The 27224-nt window shown below is 35.9% G+C and overlaps 1 protein-coding gene across 1 annotated transcript; it reads right to left on the bottom strand.

Annotated features, from left to right (window-relative positions):
* Positions 1 to 72: 72 nt before the first annotated feature.
* On the bottom strand, positions 73 to 24998 carry SAV1 (salvador family WW domain containing protein 1). The gene is made up of 5 exons (XM_033109184.1): positions 24525 to 24998; positions 21928 to 22368; positions 9646 to 9916; positions 6556 to 6699; positions 73 to 622 (listed from the first exon to the last, which is right to left on the bottom strand). The coding sequence occupies exons 1-5, from the start codon at positions 24616 to 24618 to the stop codon at positions 421 to 423; spliced, it is 1152 nt and encodes a 383-aa protein (XP_032965075.1). The 5' UTR covers positions 24619 to 24998; the 3' UTR covers positions 73 to 420.
* Positions 24999 to 27224: the final 2226 nt, after the last annotated feature.

The raw sequence follows: 27224 nt of genomic DNA, 5'->3' as shown, positions 1-27224 counted from the left end.
GACAATGTTCCACACTAAAGCAGTAAACATCTTTTTTAAAATACTGCATAGGTTATCTCTCACTCTGTTTTGTAAAGAAAGGTACTGCTACTGTAAGTGTTTACCAAGTGATCATTTCCTATTTATTATCTAGTTATGAGATTTCTTGCTGCATTTGTCTCCATTGAGACTATTCAAAACAGTTTCCTAACATGCAGCATTTAGAAGTGTTTGCTATGTTGGCTCTTAAAATGATACTCATTTTTTTTTTTGCTCAATAAAAGAGTATTTTTAATAACAAAATACATGTAAAATTAGAATATTATTATTTCCAAAGAGTAAGCTGCCTTGATTAAGAAAAGTACTTGTCTGCAGTTTTTTATCTGTGAAAATATTTTAAAGCCCTTATAAAACTTAAATTTTATTTTAAAAAAAATTAACTTAAAAATTCTTGCCATGTTGCTGGGCATACCACTGCTGCCTCTGCTTCCGGTTTTCCAACTCTGTCAGGAGAGCCTGCCTGTAAGCTTCATACATTTTGACAATCTGTTCCATTTCTTTCATGAAAAGCAATGTCAGCATTCCCTGGTATGTATCCAGATCAGCTAGCTGGAAGAGTTCCCACTTCAGAATGTGGTCATATCTGTTTTAAAACACAATCATACATATGTTCAGAACACATACATAAATATGTAGTTAGGGCAATAAACCAGTCTATTTTTTATAAATTGCAACTCTATTAAAACCAAACAAACGGTAAGTTACAATTAAAAATAACTGAGTTATTAACTGCTGTTTAAATATACTATTTAAGGAGAAGAGAAAGCTGCTAACATTATTTCATTTCATCTTAATCTTAAGTGTGAATTATTCTAACATTAACATTAGACAATGATAAACACAGATTTCAAACCACTGTAGTTCTATAATTTCTGAAGAACACTTATGGTATTCATAAGTACATCCAAAGTTAATTTTCAGGAACTTAAGGGCACTTTACACCACGTTGCACCCACAAACAATACATAAAAATGGGCAAAGTCATTTGTGTCATTAGTGTTGATAGAGCTTTTTGAGGAATGCTGTTCACTACACCAAACAAGGAACTAAACAGAAAGAGGAATGAAGAAGAACCACCATTCATGGGTTGCGTCTTCCTGATGTTGAGTATACAGTATTTAAAAAAACAAAAAACAAAAAAACAACAACACCCAAACAGAAAAACTCAAGCAGAAAGGAAAGATCAAGCTGTTCTCAAAATGAGAGAATAAGGAGACTGTAGAAGACTCCACAATGCAGGAAGGACTCATGTAAGATGATGTATGTATCTCAGAAGGCCTGCAATGATAGGTAGATCACATACTGAGATGAAAGTGACACAAACTACTGAAGCAGTAATTTACACTTTGAATTGAAAGATGCCTAAAGACAGCACTCCAATCCAATTTCTCATTTTACAGATGAAAAAAACTGAAACCCAAAATGGCTATATATCTCTTGTCAAATTGTAACGAAAAGATCAGAGAGGCAGAGAACTGTGGACCAAGATACTTGATTAATATAATAATTTTAAATGTTAATACCTACTAAGACTAAACAAAGAACTTGAACTAAAGCAGGGCATATACCGATATGATATTGAAGTTTTACTTCTCAACTCATATTGCCGAGCAGACATAATAATGAGCTTTGATTATAAATTCTAGTAAATTTATTTTTAATGATTGTTTATAATATTTCCTACCCAATGGTCCTTTGGTAATTCATTTATCATCTTATTCCAAAAAGATCACCTGTCTAATATAAATTTTAAAAGGCTTTTTAAAAAACAAAAACAGTAAACAAATACTGAGTAGCTAGTATGAGCCACATACTTTCCTTGGTACACTGACATACATTTCTGTATAACTTGGGTGTATGCACAACAAATTCCTGGAGCACAATATGAAAAACCACAAGGTAAATATATTTTGTTGGATCCCGATTTTACTCATTTAATGACTTAATGAGTGCTGCACATTTACTAATACATATACTTGGTAGAAAGCTACTCTCTTCAGTGGGAAACTCCAATTACTTGCCAACATAAATTGGGGAAATACCGTAAGAAATACTCAATGAGCCTCCATGAACAAACAGTTGTAAGGTGTTTTCTAGAACCTCTGCCATTCATGTAGCTTAAAATTTTACTTATTTGAAACAAATCCATAATTCCTAACAAACAAACAAAATCTTAATCTTCCAGAGTCTGAATTCCATAGCTTAGGGCATTTCAGCAATGTCTACTGATTAAAGATGCTTAAATTTATGCCAGGCGGTGAACTATAAGAACATTAAAAGCTCATTTATCATTTGTGTACGCTCTAGTAAGGAAAAAGAGAAGAATAAATGGGTAAATATACTTGGTTTTTAAGACAGAAATATTCTATATAAGCATTCAAGTTTCTTAAAAAAAGGGAAAAGAGAGAAAGCTTCAGATAATTTTCTGACTTCCCAATCGCAGCATTTAGCATCAAGAATAGGATTATGATAGAAGCAACAAAATCAGAATAGAGAAAAATCTTTTGGGAAGAAAATGCACTCTAAAGAAAAGCATAAATGAGAAAATTATGCAATGTGCCAATTTCCTTTCCAAATTCTTGCCCCTGGTGTTTCTATATAGTATTTCCCTTCTGCCTGTAATACATCCAAATATGCCTGTGCTTTTTTTCTTTAACGAAAAGTATGTAATTTCCATTCTTTCCTTCTTAACTAGCCAAATAATCTGCTTCCTTAAGCTTAACTTTTAGCCAGTTATACTCTAAATACACAAGTAAATCCTTCAGAAACTGGCTGTAAACCATTCCAGTGGCCTATGCTTATAGCATCCCTTTTGCTGTTTTTCCTAGGGCAGTATTCTAGTCAAACATTACTTACAATAATCCATATATGCCAACAGCAATTGCTGTAATGCTACCAAAGAAACACACGTTCGCACTCCAGTGGATGCTGCCGTTAGGAGCCCAGTGCTGCTTTTCCCACCTCCAGGTATCATACTGCAGCCTAAGTCCCTTGCATCCGCCCCTGATAACAGTGTGCCCGCTCTTTCTTTCCACCCACATTCAGAACTGGGTCAATGGCGACACTGCAAGATCACGAAGCCATAGGAATAAAGTCCATGCTACAGTGCCGTTGGTTACTGGTTTTGGGGTATATGTGAGGAATGTTAGAAAGTAAATATGTTCCTGACAGTCTTTTTCCTGTTAAAGATTAAATCTTATAATTTTACCCAATAGTTCGACTTGATTACATTTATATGATGCATTACAGACTTTTGTGAGAAGACTTAGAAACATTAACTTTCCAAAATTAATAAATAATTTAGAACATAATCTGTTTCTAAGTCAAGTTCTGGAATTATGTGCAAACATTATTTTGGTAAGTTACTGCTAGACATAGAATAAAATTTCAGGAATTTGGAAGATTGTCAATTGCTAAACAACTGGAAGAAACAGGCTAATTTTTGGCTAAAACTTCTTTTTGATAAGTAATTGATTCTCCATTATCTAATTCATAGATAACAGCTCACCCTTTGTTGCTAGCACAATATTAACCATTTCCATACTCTTCAGGGATAAAAATTTAGGAGCAACTAAAAAGCAACAGGTTTTTAGACCTCTTAAGTTTTTAAGCAGTAAAGAAGTACTTGCTCTCTTGTTTTCCAGTTTGGGCCATTCTGTGAGAGTTCTGATCTATTTGAAATAATGCAAAACAAAAAAACAGTCTCTAGTTTCCTAAAGTTTTATAGCTAGCTCATAGAACCAGATATGAAACGGGCCATAATCTTTGGGAGTCTTTCTTTTCATAAGAAGCAATCAATTCCATTTAAGTATTAGGTTGATGCAAAAGTAACTGCAGTTTAAAAGGTTAAAAATAACTGCAAAAACTGCAATTACTTTTGCATCAACCTAATACAATCATTTTTCTCTAAAAAAGATTTTTATGTTATTTTTTTCTAACAATGACTAGAGTAGAAATAACATAAAGCAGAGAGAATAATCCTTCTCAATCTCATCAACTCCCCAAAATAACAAAGATTAACAGTGGGGCCCATACTCTTCCAGACTTAAGGAAAATACAAATACAAACACATATTATAGTTGACTTAGGATCAGCATACAAGAGTATACAGAGCAGTGGGTCAAGTGGTATCGAGTGAAAGAAGAGGGAGAAAAGGGAAGAAAAGTCCATCTGCTATCACATTCCTTATCCCATTCCTATAATATGCGGATATTATCAGATAAAGAAGCTTCTGTAGGTTAGCCAAGACACCAAACCATGATAAACTTCTATGGATATATGTGTACCTCATTTCAAGTTAAACTAAAACAAACGTGACCCAAGCACTGTTTATACCTTGCAGAATGGTATCTATAATGAAAAGTTCTTGAAAATTACATTAAATTGGACTTAGGGGAAAAAAAAAGAACTGACACTTTTAGACTACAGTCCTCAAGGATCATCTTATCTCTGCATAGGCCACAGATCAACAGCTGTGAATTTACAGACTGGGAAGAATGGTGGGAGTGTTTATGTTGGCCAAAAATTAATAATTCATAGTAAATGGCCAATAATTATTAGAATGCTAAACTGGCCTAAATGAGCAGAATCACAGTCAAATATAATGAGATGTATACTTTAGGTAACGTACCAACTATTCAAATTAAAAGTGAAAAGAAGCTAATAAAAACAAATGGCTCTAAGCAAGAAAAAATAATTTTTAAAATACCTAGGCTAAAGGCCTATGCGCACGCACACACACGCATGCATGCGGCTAGTAAACACATAGTAAGATGGTAAAAAGTTAGATCAGAGTTGACTTAACCCCCTGGACATTTTATTTCAATGATCATCCTTTATAATTACAAAAAAGAGTTACTATTTCAAAAAAGTATATATGAAAGCTTTTACATTCCTTTTATTTGAATATCAAAGATTTAATTATTTTATTCCAAGTTCATTGTCCAATCATCTTAAACACTCTAAAACTTTTCTTTGGGCTATTTTATGCTGATAATTTTGTTTTCTGAAATACAAAAGGGAAATAAAGAGTAAGGCTACATACCAGTAACTGAATCTTACCTTATATAGTTAAAAGTATATGAAATAATTATTACAGGTAAAATGCCTAACAAGTACCAGGAATTTAACAGCTGCTAAGTAAATGATAATTATTATTAAAATAAGAAATTATCAATGACAAAAGTAAAGAGCAAAATCTGTGAAGTTAGATAAAGGTTTGAAATCTACCACTTAATAGCTGTGAAATCTCAGCAAAGAGAAAGCCTCCTTCTGTTCACCTGTAAAATGGGTTTGGGGCAGATCATGAAATAACATACCTCAAAGTTTAGCACAGTAAGCACTGGATAATCAAGAAGTAACTATTTACTTTCAAACACCCCATTTTCTGAAATCAGCATTTTTGTATACAAGTGTATCACTGCTGCCAATCTTTATCACGTTGGATTATTGATCTGACTACCTACTTCTATTTTCCCAGAAGACAGAAGTTCTTTGAGGCAGATTTCATTTAGTCATGATAACACTCCAAGAACTGTGCCTATGATGGCACCCAATAAATATCCTCAGCTCACGAGCCTGGCAAACTCACAGCCATCTTTAAAAACTAACACATGTATTTCCTCTGCAGTGCAGCTCTCCTTGTTCCGCTCATTATAAGAAACCATTTCTAAGGGCTTACGCACGGCAGCCACTGTGCCATGTGCTTTAAAATGCACGATCATTTTTAAGCCTCACCACACCAAGAAAGATAGGTAGGATTATTACCCCCATGTTTCAGTAGAGGAAAAACACTTAGATCTAAGTTCGGTAATCACACAAGGTCATTCTGTAAGTCGGTGATGGAGCCAGAAATCACACTCCGCTTCCTTCCTGAGCGATCTTAACCACTATTTTATAGTCCTACCCCCAATAATAACACTAACCATGTACTAAGCTCTTTCAATGTGCAAAGCACTGTGATAAATACTTTAGATGCATTATTTTACTGAAGTCTTAATATATTAAGAGTAGATACTATTACCATCCTCAATTTAGAGAAGACAAAACAAAGTTAAACACCCTGCCCAGGGTTACACAGCTAAAAAGCAGCAGTGTACTTAGATCTTATCCCAGAACCTGCAGCCACTACCCGTACAACTTCCTCAACCCCGTGTCCTGTTGTCTTTCACGCATGTACCTAGGTCTCACCTGGGTCCTTATGTTTATCACAAGGTACCGTATCACTTATTTACAACTCAATCTCCCCCTATGAAAACATAAGCCTCTTACTGTACCCATAATATAGTAAGTACATCTGCACACAAAGATTTAATAAATGTTTGCAGAACATATTTCTAATTAATGATTTTCAAACTTTATAAACTGTGGTATCCTTTCTTCAAATACAGTATTATTTAGAAGCCCAACGTTATTAAAAGAAAAACAAAATGGTGCTGGGTGGGTTAAGCAGCCCCGAGATTCCATTCAGTGCTCCATTCACCCCTAAACAAAAATTTGTGCTGTAAATTCACTTACTTCACAGGAGCTCGAGCATAAACCTGAAGCCAGTCAGGAATTTCTGCGGTATGATATGGATTTGCAGGTACCAGAAGGGACTGACTTCTTTCAGTTTGCTGTGGCTGGTATGTGACGGGAGGAGGTTGATCATACCGAGGTACGCTATGAAAAAAAGAACAGACATTCATTAGGATAAAGGCCCTAAATCTAAACAAGAAATCAGAAAGAATAATACGTAAGCATTTCTCAATGAGCCTCTTGCCCAAACTGAGTTCCTTCTACCACCTAAAAAAATATAAAGGACTAGCTTTTTAAAGATACTATAGGGGAATTAAAACCCAACTTTTCTTGGAAACTAATAGGGCACTAGTGATGGATATAAACCTAAGTTAAATCTTTATATATTTTTAAGAAATTTCTTCTGGCTGGTATTTATTCTTTTCAAGGATGACTTCAAAGGAGACTATAAAAAGCTTGGAGCTAAGTCGTAACCTTTATACAGAGGCTAAAAACTAGAACCATAAATTCCAATAATTACGAGTAATTAGCCGTAAATTTATGTTGGAAAGGTTGAATTTCTCTCAGAATAACAATGGATATTTTCTTCCTCCATTAGGTTGAAAAGAGAGTTTGGAACATGTAGTGTAGTAGGAGTGATTGTGCTTGAAATACCCACATTAACTGTAATATTTCCTTTTTGCTTTTATCACCTTAAGAGAGCATATGAGAGTTAGAGCTGATTAGAACCTATTTTAAATCAGACTTTTAAAAAAAGACCATGCTTTTAAGTAATTCAAATGGCCTGTATGTGTTGGGGCAAGGGAGAGAATAGCAAAGCAGGGAGGGGGCTGTTAACATGGGAAAAAGGTAAGGAGAGCACCAAACCTCCTGAAAGATAAAGATCAAATTCTGGGAGGCCAAAAGGGTTTATTTCAGTCTTAGAGACAAAACTGGAAGGGCCTGCCTCCCAACATTAAAATTTATGTGTTTAGGGGGCAGCTGGTTAGATCAGTTGGTTAGAGCGTGATGCTCGTAACACCACAGTTCCCGGTTCGATCCCCGCATGGGCCACTGTGAGCTGCACCCTCCACAACTAGATTGAAACAACTACTTGACTTGGAGCTGATGGGTCCTGGAAAAACACATTTAAATAAAAGTTAAAAAAAAAATTCTTAGTTTATCAGGAAAGGACATAGCAATACTAAACTGGGATTTTAAGTAAGTGTAAAGACTGTGGTTAACAATTTAAAAATCAGTGTGCAAATGGCACTGAATTTTACCTTCTTCTTTTATAAGTAGGTACAAAGTGAAATATTCCTTGATAGTACAGCTGGAGGGTGGGGAAAAACAGGTTTCTACGTCAGATATGCCTGGGGTGGGGGTGGGAGTGAGGGGGTATGCTCAGTTTGGCTACTTAGAAATAGTATGAATATAGGCAAAACTGCTTCACTTCTCTAAGCCTCAGCCTTTTATTTGTAAAATGGAATAAATTCATGCTAAAGATGAATGTCCTCAGGATCCAATGAGCTAAAATAAGTCAAGAGTTCTGTATGAGCATTAGCATTATATAGACAAATGACTATTAATACTACCTACCTATGTGAGCTTAAGGAAGGTGTTTATTCTCTCCTATTTAATGTCTACCGAGTTGCTGAGAAAAGCAAATTAATTAATTATGAAAATGTTTTGTAAACTACAAAAATTCTATAATAACGTAAGGTTAATGATGATGAACAGAAAAGCAAGCTTAATATACTGTCAACTCTGGCTGTCTGGACCACAAAGTCCTCTGCCACCTGGTGAAACTGGAACCACATTTTTTTCCCCATCATTCAGTCATTCACCATCTGCTACACTCCCACTATGTGCCCATCTCTGTGTTGGGCGCTGGGGACAGAGCAGACATAACTGGGACACATCCTTGCCCTTGGGTGGGGGGCTCTGAGTTATCCCCATGTCACAGGCCTGAAAATGGAGCCCCGGAGAGGCATCAGCATGCCTGAAATGGTACACAGTAGGTGAAGGGACCAGAGCCCAACACAGACCGAGCAGTTGGTTTCATTCTTCTGCAGGGATGACAACCTCACAGTTGTTCAATAAACACTAAGTGCCACTAAACGGAATCACTGGAAAAAACTGCTTTTCAAAGTTGAATAAATCCAAATATGTAAAATGATTAAAACATAATGATAAAACTGTTTCCTAGGTAATATTAAAATGTCTTTTCATAAGTTTAATGATCCTAAAAACACAAATGTCTGCTATAATCAAATATCTGTGCTATGCTAGATGATACTAAACAATATCAATTTACATGCTGATGGTATTCTACCCATTTTTAATCTTACGGTTCAGTTTTTGAAAGCTCAAATGTAGTTAATTAGAAACACTTGCAACTTCATTACTAAATTAATATTAGCTTTTTATGTACTTTCAAATCCAGTGTGTGCTTCACATTTACAGTACATCTCAATTTAAATTAATCACATTTCAAGTGCTCAATAGCCACATGTGACAACTGGCTACAGTATTCAGAGGGCTAGAAGTCTGGCCATCAGCAACGTCTACTGATAAGCCCAGCATCAATCAAAATAGCCCAAAGGATCACTGGCTACATTTATTTAACAGATCTGGGATGTTTTGTGCAGTTCCAATTTTCATTTTCGTGCCTGGCAACGGTAAGGAACAGAACATAAAATATCTAAAAGTGAACAAAACAGCAAGATGTTACAATTCAAAAGTATATTTTGACATATTAGGAGGTAGGTCTGTATTATTTATAGGAATTTAAATGTAAAGAGGCAGATGTTTTATTTATTTCAATTTCTGGGTATCTACAACAAAAACATTCTGGCATATTAAAGCAGAATCTGATCATAAGAATATTGACCCTGTTTTAGAGGTTCCGTAAAGTTTTTTCCCCCCATTATAAAGTAATTCATTACTAAATATATGTTCAGAGAAAAGTATCATAAACTTTGAAAAATAAAGCTTTCAAATATCAAACTTCAGAATGCCTTTTTCTTTGATGGAAATATGACCTCAAAATCTAACATTAGACAATCTCAAAACAAAAAGTTGTTAAAAAAAAAAAAAAAAGGTCGATACCTAGGAGCACAGGGATGCCTATATTGAGCCTTCTTATTTGTATGATCTACGTAATAGGTTCCAAATTCTGACGACTCAACTCGCTCCCATCCTGGAGGAAGTCCTTCTCGCTCAAGAGGATGGCTCCAATGAGTTGTATTTGTGTTGTGATCTATATAGTATTTTCTCCCTCTCATTGTCCAGTCCACAGACCAGCCAGGAGGAAGGGGTAAATCTTCGGAACCATGGTTAGTTAAATTTCCCAAAGATGTAGCAGCAACTCTCCCAATACCTGAGGAGAAAGAGAAAAAGGGAAGAAACAAAACAATTATTCAAAAAAAATTATTTTAAAAAAAATGCTACTTGAGAAACAGCTATAAAATTAATTATCTTGAGTATATACTCTTCTGTTAAAATTCATGATTTTACCATTTTAAGTAAAATTAGTCCGTATTACTATTATTTAATTACAAAAAGAGGGAGGAAGCAGTCTTCCTCTTTGAAATTAGGTGGTTTTGGTTGATGCCTCCATCATCAGGCCATACAAACATTAAACTACTAGCAAAACTACTTAAGTATATATACTGCTAAAGGAAAAGAATATTACATCTCATTCAAGATTTAAGTTTGATATTTCAGCTAAAACAGCAAAAATAAACTATTTCCAATTTATAATTTCTGAAAATAATCTGGCTGTGCCCCAGAACTAAGTAAGTTTATCAAGGTAGCAGGGTATACATTTAACATACAAAACTCAATTAAATATCTATATACTAACAATTGTACTTAAATAAGTACTTAAACATTTAAGTACTTATATTATACACACTTATAATAGCTCCAAAAAAAAAAATCAAACATTTACAAATAAACCTAACAAAATACTACGGCAGGATCTGTATGCTGAAAACTACAAAACACTGATGAAAAAAATGAAAGAAGCCCTATCATGTTAATAGATTGGAAGACTCAAAATAGTTAAGATGTCAATTCTTCCTGAAATGATCTTTAGGTTTAAGGTAATCCCAATCGAATTCCAGCTGAAGTTTTTGTAGATATAGACAAGCTGACTCTAAAATGTACATGAAAAGGCAAAAGAACTAGAGGAGCCAAAACAATTTTTAAAAGGAATAAAGTTGGAGGACTCATGCTACCTTAATTTAAGACTTACTATAAAGATATAATAATCAAGACAGTGTGGTATTATCAAAAAGACAAACAGATCAGTGGAATAGAGCATCCAGAAATACACCTACATATATATATATGGTCAATTGATTTTTGACAAGGTGAAAAGGCAATTCAATGGAGAAAGGATAGTTTTATCAACAAATGATATTGGAACAAATGCTATTGGGACATCTATATGTAAAAAAAATTAACCACAATCTATACCTACCACCTTATATAAAAATGAACTCAAGATGGATCTTATATCAAATGTAAAACATAAAACTATACAACTTTTAAAAGAAAACGTAGGATAAATTTTTGTGACCTTTTCTCAGGAAAAGACTTCTTAACCAAGATGCTGAAAGTGCAACCAATATAAGAAAAATACTGATAAACAAGACTTTATCCAAATTAAAAACTTTTGCTATATGAAAGACAATGTTAAGAGAAAGAAAATCAAGCTACAGACTAGGAGAAAATATTCGCAAATCGCATACCATACAAAGGACTTTAATCTAGAGTATATAAAGAACTCTCAAAACTCAACACTAAGAAAACAACTCAGTTTTTTTTTTTTAAATGGGCAAGATTTGAATAGGCACTTCACCAAAGAAGATATATAGATGGTAAATGAGCACATAAAAAAATGCTCAGTATCATATTAACCATCATGAAAATGCAAATTAAAACCACAATGAAATGACAGTATACATCTATGAGAATGGCCAAACTAAAAAACAAAATAACTGTGAAAACACAAATTCTGATGAGGATGTGAAAAACTGGAATTCTCATATACTGCTGGTGGGAATGCAAAATGCTACAGCCACTCTAGAAAACAGTTCAGCAGTGTCTTACAAAGTTAAACATATGCTTTACATATGACGCAGCAATTCTATTCCCAAATATTTAACCTAGAGAAATGAAAATTCATCTTTACACAAAAACCTATACAATGTTTACAGTGGCTGTATTCCTAATTGCTCCAAAGTAGAAATACACCACATGTCCTTCAAGACAACTGATAAACTGCAGTACAACCATACAGTGGAATCTACTCTGGAGTAAAAAGGAAACAATTATTGATCTATGCAACACCAAAAAAGCAAAGACACTGTGCTGAGTGAAAGGAGCCAGTCTCCAACGGCTATGATATAAATGGTATGATTCCATTAATATGAAATTACTGCACAAGCAAGGACAGAAAACTGTGGTTGCCAAGAACTAGGGGTGGGGAGTCAGAGTTGACTACAAGGGGGCAGCAATGAGGGAATTTTGTGGGGTGATGGAAATGTCCAATAAAGTGACTGTGTTGGCATTACATGGATCTACACATATATTAAAAGTCACAGACCTCTGTGCCTTAAAAAAAAAAATTAAGATTACTGTATGTTATTTGGAAAAAAAAATAATCTGGCTGTGTAGTTTTACCTTCACACAAGAACAGTAGTAGTGTTTAATCATCCCAAAACTCAGTAGCTTAAAACAAGATTTGTTTAGTTGAAAAAACAAAAAAGATTTATTTAGTTTACAAGTCTATAGTTTAATTGACAGGCTGAGCTCAGTCTGAATTTTTCCTTGTTGCTTTATCAAGAGATACTTGCTAGGAGGTCCTATGGTAATCAGCTATCCATTCCTTTCTGACCCAAGCTGCTCCTTTTACATCCCTACAGTTCACTCAGTGTCAGCTACGTTGGCCTCCTTGCCATTCTCAAACAAGGCAGGCATTGGCTGTTCATTCTCCCTAGAACACTCTTCTTTCAAATGTCTCTTTGGCTCACTCCCTCACCCTCTTCTAGTATCTTCTTAAGTATTTCAATGACGCTTACTCTGACTAGGTAATGCAATCTATAATACCTCTTCCCAGATTTCACTTACCCTATTCTTTTTTTGGTGTCATTTAACCTTCAAACTTATTATATAATTGTTGTGCGCTTATCATCTTTCTTATCCCACAAGAATGGAAGATGCCCGCAAGACAGATATCTTCGTTTTGCTCACAAACCTCTAAAACAGTGTCTGAAGAACAGAGCACATAGTAAGTGTTCAATAAATAAGCTACAGTATGAAGACAGTGGAGGAAAGACAGTGGTATTAGTGGAGGAAAGATACACAGATCAATGACACAGCACAGAGAACCGAGAAATAGACTCATACAAATCTAAATGCACAACCGATTTTAGACAAAAAGTGCAAAAGTAATTCAATGGCATAAATAGCCTTTTCAACAAATGGTACTGGTGCAACTGGACATCCATAGGCAAAAAAAATAAACCTTGACCTTCACACCTTATAGAAGAATTGACTCAAATGGAGCACATGTAAATATAAAACATAAAACTACAAAACTGTTTAAAAGATATCCAGGAGAAAATCTCTGAGATCTAGGGTCTGGCCAAGAGTGCTTAGACTTGATACTAAAAGCACAATCCATAAAAGGAAAAATTTATGAATTGGATCTTAGCAAAGTTAAAAATTTTTATTCTGTGAAAGTCCATTTGAAGAGGATGAAAAGACAAGCTACAGACTGGGAGAAAATATTTGCAAACCACATATCCAACAAAGGGCTAGTATCTAGAATATATAAAGAACACTCAAAACTCAACAATGAAAACACAATCCAATTATAAAATGGGTAAAAGACACAGAGATTATCACTGAAGAGGATATAAAGATGACAAATAAGTATACGAAAAGATGTTTAACGTCATTAGCTACCAGGAAAAATCAAATGAAAACTACGATGACTATCACTACCCATGTAACATAATGGCTAAAATAACAGTGATAATACCAAATGGTAGTGAGGATGCAGAGAAGCTGCATCACTTATAAATTGCTGTTAGGAAAGTAAAAAAACAATCATTCTGGAACACAATTTGGCAGTTTCTTATATAACTAAACATGGAATTGTCATACAACCCAGCCAAATTCACTCCTAGGCATTTGTCCCGGAGAAATGAAAATACATGTTCACACAAAAATCTATACACAAGGCCGGCCCGGTGGCTCAGGCGGTTGGAGCTCCATGCTCCTAACGCCAAAGGCTGCCAGTTCGATTCCCACATGGGCCAGTGGGCTCTCAACCACAAGGCTGCCAGTTCAATTCCTCGAGTCCCGCAAGGGATGGTGGGCTTCGCCCCCTGCAACTAGCAACAGCAACTGGATCTAGAGCTGAGCTGCGCCCTCCACAACTAAGACTGAAAGGACAACTACTTGACTTGGAAAAAAGTCCTGGAAGTACACACTGTTCCCCAATAGAGTCCTGTTCCCCTTCCCCAATAAAATCTTTAAAAGAAAAAAATCTATACACAAATGTTTATAGCAACTATATTCATAATAGCCCAAGACTGGAAACAGCCCAGACCTTCCAAGAAATGAGTGGGTTAAACAAACTGTGGTACATTCATACCATGGAATACTACTCAACAACAACAAAAAAGAGGAACTACTGATACATATAACAACTTCTATGAATCTCCAGGGAATTATGTTGAGTAAAATAAGCCAATCTTTGCAAAAGGTTATACACTATATGATTCCATTTATATAATATTTTTAAAATGACAAAATCTTAGAAGTGGGGAAAAGATGAGTAGTTACCCAGGTTGGGAAAGGAGATGGGTGTGGTTGTAAGAGAGCAACAGAAAGGATTCTTGTGATGGAACTGTTCAATGTCTTAACTATGGATGGTGTATACATAACTTACATGTGACAAAATATAAAATTGAACACACACACATAAATGAGTTCAAGTAAAACAGGGAAAATCCTCCGAATATGATGGGTGGACGGTATCAATGTTAATAGCCAGTTGTGATATTATCCTATAGTTTTGCACAATGTTACCAAAAGGGAAACTAAGTAAACTGTATGGGGATCTCTCTGCATTACTTCTTACAACAGCATATGAATCTACAACTATTTCAATAAAAACTTCAATTAAAAACAGGAGAGTGGTATAATTCCTAGATCTAATATACATGTAAGAGCTGCCAAAAGCAGCTGAGATAGAACAAAATCAGTAAAGAAAGCAGCAGAAATAAAAATAGAGCACCATGAAAAACTAGCTAGCCCAAAATTCTACCCTGGTAATTTCTCTTTTTCCCTCCACAACCTCCTACCTCTCCAGCAACCACAGAAGGCAATTTCAAATAACTATCACAGGAAAACCCAATTTATTCAATAATGTGTAATAAGAACAGCATAACATTAATTTAGTAAGAAAAACTGAAGAAGCAATAGTACAAAATTTATTAAAGAGACTGTGCAGAAAAATGTTGCCCCAACGCAGAGAAAAAAATGCAACTAAATATTCTGACATAAATTAAGAGAATAAAGAATGAAGAAATCAACTCTCTGAAGACCACAAAGGAGAAGAGCAAGAACCCAAAAGAAGAGATGGTAAGACAATAAAAAGGTGAAGACAAAAACTGGAAGAACATGCAGTGTTGGTTAGAGAGCAGAGGTTAACATCACTGACGTCATACAGATGTGATGATGAGGACGCTGCATCTCAGTGCCTTCTTTCCAGAAACCAACAGGCCCAGTCAAATCATGAGGAAAAAAGAAAACATCAGACAAAATCCAATTTGAAGAACGGTCTATAAAATATATGACAAATATTCCTCAAAACTATCAAGGTCCTGAGAAACAAGAAGGTCTAAGAAATTGACATAAACCAAAGAACCCTAAGAAGACATGACAACCAAGTTCAATGTGGTACTCCAGACTGGATCCTGGAACAGAACATGGACATTAATGAAAAAACTGGTGAAATCTAAATAAACCTTAAGAGTTTAATTTTTTTTTTTAAATCCCTGAGTTCATAAAGATATTAAAATACAAACTCATTGGTTACCTTTGAAGGGTGGTTTGGGTACCAATTCATCATTCTGAAACAATAGTAAATAAAAAGAAAGCTCTAGCATTTATTCTATGAACAGCAATCAATTGATAAGGGAAAGTTCTTCAATACAGAATTCCAACTAATGAAGAAGAAATGACAGAATTAGAGTATCAACACTTGCAACACCTAATGAAATGTTGGATCTAGCTAAGGATCATTAATGGCTGCCAAATCAACAGGTAAAAAGGCTGAAGGAGAATTTCATAATGTCTGAATGGGGCTGACATCTAATCCCATGATCAATTTAAACATCACAAGAGAAATCTGTCATTATGTGTCTCTGGAACTGATGCAACAGAATGTACACTACACCACCTATAAAGTATTCTGGTAAAAAAGAAAATGCAAGAAAGAAAACAAAATACTCTTGCTCAGTACCCTTTGGGAACTAAGGGGTACATTTCTAAAACAGATGGTGACTATAGAACAGAACAAAGCCTTTTGGTGAAACTGACCTTGGCTTCAGTCAAACTGCAACTGAAGTACTTAAAGAGAAAATACTTAAAAAGAGAAGAAATAAGCCAATGTACTAAAGACATGAACATAGCAAATAACTTTAAAATCACATTGTGTATGCATGCAATGGCTTTATACTTTCTCATACTTTCATCACTAAAAATGTTATACTACTGGCCACAACCGAGGATAGCAATTTTAAAATAAATTTTAAATAAATACACACACAGTCAATGCAATGTACTCATATAGAGTTATTTATAAAAACCATAACACTGAGCCTAACAGAGGTCCCCGGAAATGTACAGATTTCTAAATACAGCATTATTAAAAACAAAAACTATTAGTAATCAAAAACTGTACAGGCTTAGAGAATATTAAAGTTCGTGACAAATTTATCTGCTGAGAAAATCCAAAATTCTATATACTGAACTTACCTAAATCTAGAAACACATATTTCTACATTTAAACATTAGGTACCAAACACCAGATGTAACGCATGATAAACATGAAATTCATATTTAGAGGAAACACAAAGACCTCTCTGTAAAATCTCATTTCCAGCAACAAAACCTTGACAATTTGGAGCAAAGGGAGCAATGAAGTCCACAAAGTTCCATATAGACTCATTGGTTTTACCAACTCCATGCTAGGAATCATGGTTTTACCTTTTTAAAGATATTCACAAATAGTTTTTTAGTTTCATGACACACTCTACCTGTACTTTCAGAAAGTGCCATGTACACTAAATTTTTTTCGAACTATTATTTGGGATTTTATAAAACCTATTGAGAGATGAATGTACTGTACAAAAGACTGGAAACCACTGATCTAAAATTTAAAATATTACAGTAATAAAATGTCTTGCATACTAAAAAAAACAAAAAACAAAAAACAAAAAAAAAAACAAAAAAGGGCTGTATCAAGCTTTAACACACCAGACCTCCACTTTAAGTTCAGCTAGAAAGTTGAACTTCACTAATCAAAGGCCAAATCTGGGAAAAACAGAAAAGCACATTAACACTCTTACTAAGGGCAAGAACACTAACAATTATGAGTGTCTCCTCTGTTCCCAGCCCTTTCCATATGTTCTATTTCATATTCAAAAGAACTCTATGAGGCAGTAGAATCACTACCAATTTACAGATGAGGAAACCAAGGTCCCATTAAGTTACTTTACCAAAGGCCACACATATGGTGTAAGATCAAGTGACAATATTACTAACCATGTAATCTTAGCAACAAAAGATCTGCAATTCTTCAAAGAAAAATATGATTGCCACTAATAAAAAAAAAAGCAAGCTACCAATTTTGAATTCAATCAAGAAAAAGGAGAACTTGTTTCTGAGCTACAAGGAAAAAAATCAGTTTTCCGTAATTCCAATTAGCCCCAGAAAAGAACGAGTGGCATTCATAATCCTCACAAAAACTTCCATTTGCAGGAACTAACTGCATACCTTCTATTTACATAAAATAAAGTAAAACATTCATAAGCTAAATATATGATTTCCCAAAAATATGGAAAAAGTATTTTGTCTCCCTACCAACCTTTCCTAGACATGCCTCCAAAGAACTTAATCTCATATAACTAGGCAGGTATCTATGAGATCTGACCTTACACACAAAGCTAAAAAATTCTCGTTTCCTAATTTTGTAGTGGCTAGAGAATGAAAATCTGGAACTCTAATAAAGGTCTATAAGCTCCAGAGTAATAAATACTAAACCTTATGGCCCCATGTTATAATCGAGATGTTGACAGATCTAAATATTGAATCAAGCCAATTGCCTCCTCGGCAAAATAATTACAAATAAAGTTGTGTGCCTAAAGAATATTAACCCTCCCTCAAAAGATGATTCTGGTTAACTAAATACTTATGCATATCCTGGAGTAAACACAACTCCAGTGTTGTTGTTTTTTAAGCCTGACACTTTCCATTTTGAGCTTTGTTTTTTTAAACTTTTTAATTTATTGTTTTAAGTGTGTTTTTCCAGGACCCATCAGCTCCAAGTCAAATAGTTGTTTCAATCTAGTTGAGGAGGGCACAGCTCACAGTGGCCCATGTGGGGATCGAACAGGCAACCCTGTTAAGAGCACAGCGCTCTAACCAACTGAGCTAACTGGCTGCCCCCATTTTGAGTTTTATAACCTGATGTCTTTAGTTGTCTTTAAAAGATTGTACTAAAAACTGTATAAAACTAAATTATTTAAGTGCAAGAGAAAGGAATTCAACCTGCCTTTAGTATTCTAACTAAAGACTTCCTGTTAGCAGCAGGATTCCTTCCTTTGGCACATACAGTAAGTGCCTGTTATGTTGGCCAAAATGTTCAAGGTCAAATTTCACAGCTAAACGCAGAACTTGCTAGGCCCCAGAGCCCTGAATGATAATATACAATTTGTTTTTGTGCTTCTGCTAAATACAGTAAGATGAAGTTAACCCTTGAGATAGGTGTTTCCATAAAATCTAAATAATAACTAATTGGCAGGAATTACCACTCTCATTAACTCATTACAAAACTATTTCCTTTCATACCTTTTTATGATTACATTAGTAACAGCAATCAAAATTTAAAGTTAGTGAAAATAAATCTGTGTATAGCACATTCTTACCATCCCACAAATTTACTTTCTCCTTTCAATTCATTCAAGTTCTAGCTAGCACAAATCTTGAAAATAGAGTAAGTTTCAAGTCTTTTCAATGTGAATTCAAGACGCTCCCAGCTATTGTCTCATATTCAGATTTTTTTTCCTTCTGGAAAAGACAGTTCTTAGGCTTTTCTTTTTGGTTAATAATTGATTAATTCTTCCTTGCCACCTAAGAGACTCCTTCAAAGAAGTATTTTTCTAAAAGGTAAATAAAACATGAAATCTTATTGCTCTGACATAAATTAATGTTAAGTGAAATTTCTCAAGCATGTGTAACTCTATAATAAATGCAAATCTTTTTAAAAATGATATTCTTTAATTTGAAAAAGTATCCAATTAACTTTTATTTATTTCTAAATCATGATTGGAAAATTGTTTTAAAGTCATTAGACTTACAAAAATTGTTAGATAGCTCTTAAGAGAGGATCAATAGAAATTTAGCTCTTAAAGTATTTTTGCAATATTTTGCGAATCAGAATTTTATTTATTATTTATTTATTTTAACTTTTATTAATTTTAAGTGTGTTTTTCCAGGACCCATCAGCTCCAAGTCAAGTAGTTGTTTCAATCTAGTTGTGGAGGGTACAGCTCACAGTGGCCCCTGTGGGGATCGAACCGGCAACCTTGTTAAGAGCACCGTGCTCTAACCAACTGAGCAAACAGGCCGCACCCGCGAATCAGAATTTTAAAACAATATTTTAACTGGGTATTATTAATTCTTCATACTTACTACATCAGGCAGAGAAGTGTTATAAACTATCAGTGGTGTTTGGAATATAAATATACATAGGAAAGGTGAGTGCAAAGAACAATAATTTGTATTACCAGATTGTTATAAGCTATTATTCCTGCTACCCTTCAGCTACCAAAACTGTCTTAAAATTCCAAACTTGAAATCTCTGGATTCATTCACTTATCCAACCATGTGTTTTTGGAGTTCCTCCTATATAGCTAAGTACTGTGCTAATTCTATATGACTCCTCTTTCCCTCATCCCTCAAACCCCATTAATAGCCAAGTCCCATCAATGCAGCTGTGTCCCACTTCTCCCCTTTCCAAATGTCCCCAGCCTAAGTCAGGTCCTCATTAACATTCAAAATATTAACCACCAAACATGCACCAAATGGAAGAGGAGAGTCACTGAAACTACTCGTTAATAGCACATTACATTAAAAAACTCATTCAAGTAAATAAAAATCAGGGATAAAAAAACTACAGATTTCAGTAACAATGTGAAAAAAGAATGTCATGGAAAAAGTTAAGGAAACAACTAAAATATTAAGATCTCTGCTATCATGGGTACTTTACTTTTCTGCATTTTGCAAATTTCCTATAATAAGGAGATACTACTCTAAAAATATATAAATGAGCTTTATTTTGAAAACTTACAATTTTGGTTAGATAACAAATTATTTCTAGGTTTAAAACCACATGACATTTGAAATAGCCAAAATAAAAACTTCAGTAGGCAATTATCAAATCTTTGAACCTAAAAGTTCTTTAAAAATTAAAGACACTCACCCTAGAAAAGCTCTCCTTTTCAATGTCCCAGTGAGACTCATGTTGACTTTCACAAAATAAGCTGCTCTCACCAACCATTCCACACTGTTTCTCAGTTTTCAAAACTTTAGTGATTTACTCTCCCAAACCAATAATTCTCATTTTTCCTTCAAAAACGCCCTAGATTTGCCCTTTCCTTTCCAATATTCATTGGTACCTGGTACCTACAGTCTTCTTTTCTCTAGGAACATATCCTAACTAGTAAACTAATCTCTAAATGGTACTTTCATAAAATGACTTGTCTTTTTCCTATCTGCAATAGTTTTAGCTTTACTCAAGTTTAAATACTACAGCCTGTTGTTGGGCCACAAATCTCCATGCCATCTTACACCTTAGTTCTTCAAACTAGGCAGAACTATACAGTTCCTTGGATTTACATCATGTCTGTTTTCACTGGGCTCTTCCAATTTTCCACCGAAAATGCCCTTTGTCAGCCCCCATTAATCTAAAGTCCAAGCTTAAAGCACAGCTGAAGTCCCACAAATCATTCTCTAAGTATTCTACTTACTCTACCTCTCTTCTGACCCCCTACTGCACTTATACTAGGAATACCACAAAATATACAAACTGTTCTGTGATTATTTTGCATATATTGGTTTTGTTCCCCCAAATAAGATAACAGAGAGGAGTACTAAGAAGGTCAGGGAAAATGCTAGACATATGATTCATAATAAATTAAAAAAATGTCTTCTACACTCAAAATACTCATGCTCCAAACTGTTTTTAAGTCACCTTATTTGAAGTGTTGTGGGCTAAAAAGTAAAAGTTTCATGTATTTTATATTTTTAACTCACCAAAATTTAAAGCCTACAACTTCTAGGGAAAAAAAGAATCAAATGAAAAAGTTTAATTTTCAGCTTGCTTCAGTTTATTTGGTGTATTCCAGTACTTTAGGACTAACGCAGAACTGTACATTCCTCCCGTCTCTTCTGCTTGTTGTACAAGAATCCCCAAGTCAGCAAATATAGAAAGCAGATTTTAAAAAATTATATAGCTATTATTTTTGTCTATTCCAAAAAAGAATAAAAAGACATGCTTAACACATAATTAACCATTTCACAATAAGGCTTTTTGACCAACTTGGGAACTAATTATTGAACTATGAGAACAGTTTTAAGAGAAACAGTGCAGGTTCTAGCTAAGTAATGATGCAGTTGCCGTGGTATCACCTACTATGCACAATGCTTCCTCTTTGCCTTCCCTTTCCCAGGTTTAAGTCCAGTTTCTCTGAAACCCTAACCCATTCTACAAAACCTAAACCTAGATTCAATCCAGCTGTAGATATTAAATTATCTAGGTTTTCAAGGTTCACTGTGTTAACAGTCACGATAACCTCCAGGTAAGTACCAAGTTTTTACAAAATGTGTTAATAAAATAAATGGACACAAAATTCTTTCACTCAGTGTAGGTTAATAATTATTTGAAAGCTGGCCTGGCAGGACTGGCAAAATGGAGAAGCATTTCTCTAGGAATATCTGTTGGATTCCCAAGAAAATAAAAGCATCTTTTAAATTAACTGTTAATAAATCTAAACTAATGTAGTAGTTCTAATTATAAGTTACCTGAAGCATGCCTCCCCTGATTCTGTGACATTCTTTGGAAGAGATCGTGGTTGTATTCATAATATCTGTAGTCTTCATGTGTACGATCTCCAAGTGGGCGTCTTCTCTGACCATCAAAATAATTATCTGAATAATATCGGGAACCAGAGTCTCCATTTTCAACAGCAAAATTAACTTCTGTTAAAAATGACTGAGAAGAGCCATCTTCCCGAGGGACATCTGCTAGACTCCTGGCAAGATAAGAAGGTGCAGATAATCTGTTGCTTTCTCTTCTCATTACTTCATGGGGTGTTCTTTGAATTGGAGTTCTAAGGAAACTCTGGTTTCTTGAAACTATTCCATCTCCAGAAGCTGAAAAGGCATTAGGGCTTGAGTCTGGAAGACAGATATCAGTTCGTCTTGGAATTGTCGGACCATGCCGGATGAATGAAGGCATGAGATCTATAATGAAACAAAGAATAAAATGACCACTTCAATAAGTAACAAATACACTTTTTCAAAGTTGTTCATTTACATTTATCACCCCCAAATGCAAAATTTCAACAGACTTAAGAAAACACAATTAAAATTTGTGATTTCAGATAGTACTTGGATATTTTAAAATTGAAGCTGATTAACATATTTCCACTCAAATGAAATTTATAATCTCATCATAAATGTGTAGAATCAAATGTATTCTGCTTATAACCATACATAACATGAAATATCCATAAGCTTAACTATGAAACACATACTAATGAAATACGAATAAAGTGTAAAAATAGAAAACAATCTAATAAATGGATAGTTACCAGCATAATTTAAGATAATAGCTTGTTTTATTGATTTAACATCATTTTCAAAATTCCTAAAAATCCTTCTTCAAAACAAACACAATTTCAAAAATAAAAACAGAACATATGCTATTCCCAAACATATAAAGGGGAATTCTTTAAAAACATTTTAAAATTATTAACCTGGTCTTTCTACTCCTGGACGTAGCACTAGTACAGTAATCAAAACCTGGAAAGCCAAAAATATAGCTATAGAAATAAAAAAATAAAAAAATTTCACAGTCACACAAAAGTTGAATTTGTTTTAAAAAAAACCCCGGCCAAATCTGAAACTATGGCTCCTTTAAGAATAAGTAATTATAATTCAAAACAGAAGATAACAGTAGAACAATGGCTCTTGAGGATATAGTACTTCGGAATACTTAAATAGCTTAGACATTCCTGGTTAGAAGGCAAAATAACCCTAAAACATGAAGAAAACTAGATTTGGAGACAAATTTTGAGGGCATTCATATTAAGCTTCAGAAGCAAACTCTAGACAGAAATTAATATCCAAATAAACAAGGCTCACCACTTAATGAAACTAAAATACTGTATCAAGTTACTTGCTTAAGAGTATAGCAAACATATTTTATGATTTCAAGAATCATAATTATCAAGCGATATTTAATTAATATCAAGCGAAATTTAATAAACTTTATTTGCAGCAAACTGCAAGCTATCATAAACTTAGCCTTTCAAAAACGAATGTGTAACTCAAAAACGAATTGTTAAAAAAAAGGTTTAAAAAATCAAGTTTCAGGTTACTGATGTACCCATCTGATCTAGTTTGCTGTTCTATAAGAAAGCACTGGAAATACAGGATAAATCTGGAAGGCTGATGATGTGGTTGGTTATAATGGAAAAACATGCCCTCCACCCCTTTCTGTGTGATCTTAGGCAAATACTAGGAACTCTATGAACAGCTTTCCCAATTATAATGAGGTAATGATTAAGTCACAAGGTTACCACAAGCTTCCAAGAAGGAAATTTTACACAAAGGGCCAGCATGCAGTATGAGCACCAATATACTAGCTCCTTACCTCACAAATGTTCTGAACACACGGCAAGAATAAAAACTTCAAAATATATCCTATTAAAGTTAAAAAAATACACAAACTTTTTGGTATTTTCTCCTAAAATATGACAGAAATAATTTTGAGTACTTTGTCTTTTTGGGTTTTTTATTTGAAGCAATTCTCATGAATATATGAGAACACCAAACACAGACGATTTTGGTTCCTCTACTCTGAGATTTAAGATTGAAAAGGCTTTGGATAGCAGCTACAATAGAGATGGTCAGCTTTCACCTCCTCGAGTTCTGCATCCCGCAGCAGAGCTAGGAATTCTTTCTACCCAAGAGTTTGCACAACTTCAAGCACCGGCGAGTGACACCCACAATGTTTGCAAACACAAGGCATATCTCGACGTATCTAGACGAGGAAAAAGTGTGCCCCGGTCTAATTACTTTTACTCCTATAGCATCAGGGGATCAGTAATTTAAGTGTTTCCCCCCAAAGAGCCTCTTTCTTCCAGTAAAACGAACACTGCCTTAAGAGAGCAGGGAAGTTTGTCATTTTTTTTTTGGGAGGGTGGGGGGCTTGTAGAGGAGGGGGACTGATCTAAGTTTCTTACTATGTCAGTTTCAAAGAACAAACACGACTTCAGACATAATGAAATTAAAATCACAACAACAGTATTTCACAGAGACCAGCAGGAATGCAAAGGCGCGGGGAGCCGCGGCCGCTCGGGACAGGTATGGGGTGTACCCGCCCTGACACTTACTCCGCAGCAGAGGCGAAGTCTCCTTCTTGACGTACTTCCCCTGCACCTCGGCAGGCTTGGACACTTCGTTTTTGGTTTTCTTTCGGGACAGCATCCTGGTCGACGAGGCTCCAGGCCGCGCCAAGCAGCCTCCCTAGGGCTCCGCGCTGGGCGCCGGCCGTCCCCGCCGCCACCTCCGCCGGCGCCGGCGCCTCCTTCCCACCACCGCCGCCGCCGCCGCCTCTCCGCAGCCCGGGGTCGCCCGCAGGAACTGCCGCATGTTCGGGGCGCTATGCGCGCCGGTCGCCGCTCAGTCGCTTGTCAGTTCCTTCCCGGAAGTCTGCTCGCTCCGCAACGCTGCCCGAGGACTCCGTGAGGAGAGGCCAGGGACGCCGGGCCAGGGCCACGGTCCGCCTCGGGCCGCCTAGTAACCTCTACCGCTACCGCCGCAGCCGCCGCAGCCGCCGCCTACGTCCCGTAAACTTTCCCCGCGGCCGCTGGGAATTCTGGGAAACTCGACGCAGCGCAGGCGCCGCCACCGCCCCTCCCCCACCCCAGCTCCGGGGCGCGGCTCCGGCTGCGGGACTCCGGGCCTGACTCCCAGCTAACGGGCTGGTCCCACAGCCGCCCCGAGGAGCAGCGGTCGATTCACACCTCAGTGAGGGGCAGGTCCCGAGGATGGGAAAGGACAAGTACGAAGATGACCAGACTGATCGCGGGAGGTCGTCGTGAGCGCACGCAGTGGAGCTCCCTCGTCCCACAGAGTTTTTTCACCAGGACTTTGAGGGAGCTGGTGACGCTCTCCGAGACGTGTTCCCGTCATCTGAGTGCAGACGTCCCTCTTGGAGTTTGTTGGGCTGGGACATTCAGGTCCTTCATAACGCAGAATGAGAATAGAGTTGGACCACAACCCCCAGGCTGGTGCTGCACCAAAAAAAGTCTAGATGCCTCTTTGTTGAAAACATTCATCTGTCCAATACTAATTAAACAAATATAAATCTATAATCTCCTGGGTACCAGGTAGTGTGTCTTTCTCATTAAGGGGAAGAAACGGGGGAAAAACCCAAAATGGAGTTTCTACTACCTCTTATTTAAGATAAATTTGATACAAGCATATTTTATTTAATCATCACTAGTATTATACTTAGTTGCCACAAACTTCCTCTTGGAGTTAAATATTACAGTCTTAGAATTTTGAGAATTTTGAGCATTAAAGGTCAAGACCTGCAATTTTTAATCTAAAATAGACCTTCCTTCTATATAAATTAGAAGAGCTGTCAAATGTACAGGGTGACATTTGGAAAATAAGGTGGGATCCAGCCCTTAGTGACCAAATTAAGTCTTTGATTTTGGAGAAAGCGTTCCCTGAGATCAAAAACATCTTAACAAGAGATGTAAAACAACTAACAGGCAAGGAATTTTTTACTACACAGTATTAGGATGATGGTCAAAAATCTGTTTGCCATGAACAAACATTTTACCTAGTGTCTGTCTCCATCTTTGCATGCTATTATGCTCCCTTGGTACAGAGTTCTCACAATTCATTCAGTAACGGACAAAAATTTATTGAGCACCTACTATGCTAGGCGCTATACTACTGATTGGGATGTAACAATAAAAACAGACATGAATCCTTACTCTTGTGGGAAGAGAGACTACAAAAAAGGAAAATAAGTAAAACATCTGTACATAGTGATAAGTACTGAGGTGAAAATAAAACAAAAAGAGGGCTTGCGACTTTAGTGTGATAGAATGACCAGAGAAGGAGACACTGGCGTTAAATGACCACGTGAGGAAATTGGCAAAGCAACTATCTGGAGGAACGGTATTCCAGGCAAGTGCAAAGTCACTGCAAGTCACCATGTTCCTAGCAGATTTATGTAGCTGGAAGGTTTATGTAGCTGGAGCAGAGGAAGAGTGTAGTGGGAAATCAAGTTAGATAGGTAACAATGGCTAGGGAACCTAGAGGGGGTCATTCATTGTAAGGAATTGCACTTTGAGCACCATCTAACTTAATGTTTTCAAAGGATCGCTTTGGATACTGTGTTGAGAATAGACTCAATGGGAACAAGGGTGAAAGGAAGATCAGTCAGAAGCTATTGCTGGCTTGGACCAGGGTAGCAGCAGTGGAAATAATGAGAAGTGGTCAGATTTTGGACATACAAAAACAGCCAACAGGATTTGCTGACAGATTGAATACAGAGTATGAGAGAACTCAAGGATCACTCTCACTCCCGCCAATCTTGGTAGAACAGAATGGAGCTCCATAGAATACAATAAATTGTACTCTGAAAGGAACATTAGAAAAGCAGTTACTTGTTTCTGTGGTTCAGATATGACGACCAGTACTGGTAAACTGGTGCTGGTGTGCCTGGAGAAGAAAGAGTAACGAAACAGATGAAGAGACAATAGGGTTTTATTATAGTTAGAGTATGAAGACAGGAGATTAGGAGGGAAGGGGATGCCAGCTAAGTGCCAGGTTTCTGCCCAGGGCTTACCTCAGAAGGATAAGAGAACAAAAGGATATTAGGTCCTAACCTTGTTAATAAAGCCAGCTCTTCACACCTGGGATTTTCCCACAAACTGAAATACAGGATACTTTTCACATTCATGGGGGAAAGAAACAGAATTTTATAATTAGAAAAGAATTCTGAAATCAGGTAGGCTAACCTCATTGATGTGGAAACAAAACTAGAAAAATTAAATATTTCCCTTATATTT

The sequence above is a fragment of the Rhinolophus ferrumequinum genome, chromosome 6 (genome assembly GCF_004115265.2).
Source record: "Rhinolophus ferrumequinum isolate MPI-CBG mRhiFer1 chromosome 6, mRhiFer1_v1.p, whole genome shotgun sequence".
NCBI classification, from domain to species: Eukaryota; Metazoa; Chordata; class Mammalia; order Chiroptera; family Rhinolophidae; genus Rhinolophus; species Rhinolophus ferrumequinum.
The sequence above is the reverse complement of the archived record's forward strand: the minus strand, read 5'-3'. Positions and strand labels throughout refer to the sequence as shown.